This window comes from Somniosus microcephalus, chromosome 21 (assembly GCF_052327205.1).
Source record: "Somniosus microcephalus isolate GS21.2 chromosome 21, FLI_Smic_1.0, whole genome shotgun sequence".
Lineage (NCBI taxonomy): Eukaryota > Metazoa > Chordata > Chondrichthyes > Squaliformes > Somniosidae > Somniosus > Somniosus microcephalus.
The window spans coordinates 4,553,482-4,559,481 of NC_141007.1; the positions used below are offsets into that span (position 1 = coordinate 4,553,482).

The 6,000-nt window shown below is 50.2% G+C and overlaps 1 protein-coding gene across 2 annotated transcripts in view; it reads right to left on the bottom strand.

The window, feature by feature from the left end:
• Positions 1-678, bottom strand: part of LOC147102557 (jupiter microtubule associated homolog 1-like) — a 43,368-nt gene extending 42,690 nt beyond the window's left edge. Inside the window, exon 1 of one of the 2 annotated variants that reach the window (XM_085963206.1) lies at positions 524-678. In XM_085963206.1, coding sequence (XP_085819332.1) covers positions 524-579 — 56 coding nt within the window. In that variant the 5' untranslated portion in view covers positions 580-678. The remainder of the gene's footprint in view (positions 1-523) is intronic. The other variant, XM_085963205.1, reaches the window with a different exon arrangement.
• Between the last annotated feature and the right edge of the window lie 5,322 nt (positions 679-6,000).

Sequence of the window (6,000 nt, forward strand, 5' to 3'; positions counted from 1 at the left end):
CAGAATAGGGGGACAGCCAGGGTTCAAGGGGCAGCGCCCCAGAGGGGGGACAGCCAGGGTTCAACGCCCCAGAGGGGGGACAGCCAGGGTTCAAGGGGCAGCGCCCCCGAGGGGGGACAGCCAGGGTTCAAGGGGCAGCGCCCCAGAGTGCAATTGATGGAGTGGGCGGGATATCCCACACACAGCGGGCGGCTCCGGACCCCTCCCTGCGCAGACACCGGGCGATAGGCGGCCCAGACCCGCCCACAACCCGGGGGGATAGACAGACCACTGCAACCGCCGGCCCTTCGTCTCTGCGCCTCACACCGGGCCGGGGGGGGTGGCGAGGGAGGTCCGGGCCGGGGGGGGGAATGGAGGGAACCGGCCGGGGGGATGGAGGGAACCGGCCGGGGGGAGGGACGGGAGGGGAGGGTCGGTCCGGGCCAGGGGCAGGGTCCGGGCCGGGTACCTTTCACCGCCCCTCCCTCCTGAGCAGCACAAAGCCGGTGTCCAGGGTTGGAGCGGCCGACCGCCACAGGGCTACCTGGAGCTGCTGCGGCCCGTGGAGTCGAGGCCCTGGTATATGGTGGTGGTGGTCATGTCGAGCGCCGGTCGCTGCTTCCCTTCTCTCCCAGTCCGCTATAAGCTCGCGCTCCTCCGTCTCTTGCCAGCAACTGCCCGCTCGCCGCCGCTTCTTTATAAACCGCCCTCGCCAGGCCCCGCCCCTGCTGCTCTCCCATTGGTGCAAACCCCAGGCTGTCCCGCCACTCGCTACCTCACTGGCGTGAAAAACACACGGTGGGCGGGCTTTCAAACAAAACCAGCCGCTGTATTGGCTGCGGCTCCTGTCAGTCATTGCCGGGGAGAGGGGCGGGCTGCCCGTGCCGCGGGGGTGACGTAATCAACAGGCTTTTGTCTGACTTCAGGTGACGTAATGCAACAGCCAAGGCAAGTCTTCACTGCACCGGCAGGGGGCTCCCATCACTGCCCCATCAAACACTCCCAGGGCAGGTAGAGCACGGGTAAGATGCAGATTAAAGCTCACTTTACTCTGTCCCATCAAACACTCCCAGGGCAGGTACAGCACGGGTTAAATACAGAGTAAAGCTTCTGTTACACTGTCCCATCAAACACTCCCAGGGCAGGTACAGCATGAGTTAGATACAGATTAAATCTCCCTTTACACTTTCCCAACAAACACTCCGAGAGCAGGGACAGTGGGTAACATACAGAGTAAATATCCATCCACACTTTCCCATCAAACATTCCCAGAGCAGGTACAGCTCAGTTAGATACAGAGTAAAGCACCCTCTACACTGCCCTATCAAACACTCCCGGGGCAGGTACAGCATGGGTTAGATGCAGCGTAAAGTTCCCTCTACACTGTCCAAATAAACATTCCCAGGGCAGTGTCTGGGGGTCAGATAAAAGTTTTGTAAGATTTCGCAAAATTTTGGAAATTTCTGTAGCCCCTGAAGATTATTTGATTAAAAGAAAACCTGGTTGGAATGTACCTTAAAAACCCAGGGCATCAAAAATGGCTGTCAGGCCTCGTGGCAGAAGACAAAGGCAGCCTGTCTGAACATCTGCCATCACTGACTGAAGTACTTGAGGTACTTAAAACTGTCAATCAACTGCGGTTTAGGAAGTTCAACAGAGGAACAAAAGGATTGTTTGTTTACACGAGCTCTCTACAATGTTGACTCAAGGGCTTAAGTACTTAAAGCTGTCAATCAGTTGTGGGTGGGCGGTGACCACAAGACAATGGATTGTTTACAAAGCACTTGAGTGCTGTTGACTGAACACTTAAGGATTTGTTTGTCCAGCACTTGAGACATTTTAAACTGAGCACAAACCAGTTAAACGAATGGGAAACACATTCAAACCCATTACAGTCAATGGGGACAGATCGGTCCCTTTTGTATAGCCCAGATACATCCAGATTTGGTCGCGAAGATAACAGCTCCCAATGGGGTATAAAGATAGCCCCTCAGGAAGCCATTCTCTCTCTCTCTGCCGCCTTGCCTCCGATGCCCTGCTTACAAGAGGAACAGCTCAACAGCCCGCCCAAAGAAGTGGAATTCCAGCAGTTACTTTTGAATTACTGGGGTATCTCTACTTCGGGGCGGTGAAGAATCTAAGACAGACCGCAGGGGCACGGAGCAGGCGTTCACTGGTGAGCTTAAGCTTTCTGGCCCATTACAAGGCAACCTAGATAGGTGTTAGGGGTGGGAATTAAAGGGGAATTTTGCCAAATTGTAATTTTAGTCAATTTTCCCTCGATGTGTCTGTTTCTCCTCCCCGTTAAGTAAAAGTGTGCTGTATTAAGCAAAGGTGTGCTGTATTAAGTAAAAGTGTGCTGTATTAAGTAAAAGTGTGCTGTATTCATCATTATTTTCAATTTATTCTTTATTTAAATAAATCCTGGTCTTCTTTGCACCCAACCACGAGTCTCGTTTTGTCTACATCGCTACTGAAATAAGTCCGGCGGTCAGAACCAGAAAGGGGAGCGATTTGAAACCGCAAGGGGCCTGGAGCAGCTCAGATACTTCTGCCTGGCCAGAGACAAACCCCAGGGGCAACCAAAATCACACCCCAACTACCCCCCCCCTTTTGCTACAGCTCCCTCTACAATGTCTCATGAAACACTCCCCGGCCAGCTACAGCACAGGGTCAGATACAAAGTAAAGCTCCCTCTACACTGTCCCATCAAACACCCCCAGGGCAAGTACAGCACGGGTTAGATACATAATAAAGCTCCCTCTACACTGTCCCATCAAACACTCCCAGGGCAGGTACAGCATGGGCTAGATACAGCGTAAAGCTCCCTCTACAATTGTAAGGAGTGGTGTGTGTGGTCAGCTTCACCTCTGACTCCCTGAGCGGTTCGAATCGCTCCCATTCCTTTGGTTCTAGACTTTGGACTTATTTGGGGGTTGTAATGAAATTGCAACAGACAACTGGGTTGGTCAAAAGAATTGAGATCTTTATTTTGAGACAGGAAAATATACAATACAATAAAACTTATACTCTAAAAGGGTGGGGAACACTCAGAATATGCGAGGGAGAATTACAATAGACAAAAAAATGCCTTACCCTCCCAACCCCACTATCCTAACTAAGTTGAAATCCAGAGGACCAGGAAATGCTCGCCAAACAACTTTCTTGACAGATTGTAGAGGTTCGCGATTTCGGGGTTCTCCTTAGTTGTGGCGGTTGGGGCCTGCCGTACCCCGGAAGTGGTAGAAGACTGCACCTGCGTTGGGTCTTCAGTTTGGGTTTGTCCGCTGATGCGGTTAGCTGCATAGTTGGATGTATCGGGTAAGACTCAAATGTCTTTGGTTAGGTAAAGTGTTTAGGGTCTTTTGTGTCAAATCTTACCCAGGGGTAAGCCAGACTAGCCTGTAGAGTGGAAACAAGTTTTGATTTTCGAATTTTTGGTGGTTGATTTCTTGTTGGTCGTGGTGGCCCAATATTACCTGGTTGGTGGTAATACTGTATATTGGTAGTTGTTGGTTTCTTGAAGCTTTTGGATGCCGCGACTTTCCTTTTCCTTCTTCTTTCTTCAAGTCTCTGATTCTCCGACTAAGTACGGTAATGATGATATCTTTTTCTGAACCGTACTTTCTCTCCTGTACTGAACTCGTGTTCTGACTGTGTGCTCCGATGATGAACGCACTGTTGGATGACTGAACTGCTTCTGATGACGAACTGTTTCACTGAACAAGCAGACCTCAATGATACTGGTTTGAGGCCTGGCTTATCTGACCGCCAAATCTCTGGTTCCTTTGTAAAATTTGGCTGGCTCGTTATTTTTAATATGTTTTAAAACTTTAACGAGCTTCGGGGATGGCCCATTTAACTTTAATGAGCTTTGGGGATGGTCCATCTATTCTTAATTGACCTTTAACTGGTTTTGGGATTGCCTTGAAACCAGTTTAAAAATGTAAAACGTTTTGGAAATCTCTCTGATTGTTTTTGAACTGCTGTTTGATTGTTGTTTCCTGCTGGGCCATGTTCTCTTTTGTTTTGCTGTGGGCATGTACTGTTTTATTCATGTACTTTGGTGGCTCTGCGAGTTTCGGCGGGAACAGGTTTTATTGTCTTTATGTAAAGGCTGGGGTGGCCCAGAACATTCCCAGACGGCCCAATACTCAAACTGTGTGTTTCGGGGGCTCCTCCCACCTCCCCTTTGTCACAGGTTTTTCCACAAGCCTGAACATGTCTTTTAAAACTAGCCAAATCTTCCAGGGGTTTTGATTTTTAAATCCCTTTGGCCCAATATTTCCATCAAACAGTCCAATATCTCTTCTTTTTTACTTTGGGGGAAATTGTGTAATTTTGTGAGCCTTACACCCCCCCCTGTGATACTTTATTACTACAGTATCATGCAGTTGTGAGCAAAATTTTCTGATCCTCGGGAGCCAACCTTCCCCTGTGTTACCTAAACTAATACCCAAACAAAACATTCTCTCCCGTTCCCTTTAGGTGTAGTGTTTATCAGAATACACAAGGTAAAAAAACTTTTATTACATTCACATCCAAGCACGGAGGGGGTCCAACACCCCTGCACCACTTGGAAAAATCACATAGACATAGGAAGAATAAATTGACACACACACACTCATCAAACTTTATTTTTAATCACGGTTAAGGTTTGTTTTATACCTGGTCATAGACTTTATTTTTGTTTCTGTCCCATGCTCCCTCATGTTGAGAGTGGAGCATCTGGTCCCTTCCTTTGCACTTTGTACACAACAGGTAGAAAACTACGCCCAGCTGGCAAACCACTAAAATGTCTGAAGCCATTCGAATCCAAGAAGGGACCTCTATATTTTCAAAAATGTCCCACCAGGGTGGAACTACAATATCCAAGATCTTGGCCCCTATCTCAACTGTCTTCTGCTCTAATGTATAGAAATGTTTCTGTGAGATGACCACTGTTTTTAATAGGGCGGTAAGATGTTTGGGTAGAGGGGGAATTTCATAGCCGAAATGTGTTACGTAACTTTGCAGGTTGGTGATGTTTTCCCTGACAGTGAGGTGAACAGAACTTCTGCCTCGGGTTTAAAACAAAAACTGCTGTCACTCACCAGATGTGCTGTCCATGCCGGTAGTGGGGCGCACTTGTGGTGACACAATGGCCCCGATTTTCCCCCAGCTGTCGGGCGGGTTTTCAGGCAGGCGGGGGCCGAAAATCGCAGAAATAGGGGGTCGCGACCCCCCCACCCGATTCCCCGCCCCGCCCGACTTTCGCCCCTGTGTTTCAGCGCGACCCGAATCAGTCCCGCCCGCAGCAGGCGGGAATGGTCGGCGGGAGCCTAATGATCAATTATTAGCATGTTTAATCCTATTTTCAGGGTCCTTTGCAATTTTCAGCCTTTCCCCACGTAAAACGCGCCTGGTGGGAATGCCGCTGATGAAACCTGGCGTGAACAGGGTTGGCTTGCTTGCTTTCAGCTGCAGGTCAATCAGGACTGAAGAGATTTAATCAGACAGCATTTGCAGGCTGCAGGACCTTGTTGCTGAAGGCTTGGGGCAACTTGTTGAAGGCTTAGGCACAGCTGTGGAAGGTTGGAGCCTCACACACTTCTCCAGTGTGAGCTCCTGGGAAGGCCCCCTCACCACCCTAACTCAGCGCCTCCTCAACGGAGGCATCTGCCAGAAGCATGGGAGGCCTTTTGTTCCTTCCCTTCCTGGCATTAGAGGATCTCCAACAGCAGAGGAGGCTGGAGCAACAGCAACAACAGCAGCACCAGCAGGAGCGGCAGGCTGGGGCAGCACAGGCCAGAAGGGGCCAGCGCATGGAAGGTCATCGGCGCAGGAGATACCCCCCAAACAGGGTCTACAGACACAGGGTCCGCTATCTCAACATGACTGAGCAGCAGTGCCAGAGGCGGCTCCGACTTTCGCGAGAGGTTGTGACTGACATCTGCGCAATGCTGCAGAAAGACCTGGAGCCCAGAGCACCAGGTCCACACTACTTACCAGTGGCCATCAAAGTCACCACCACACTCAACT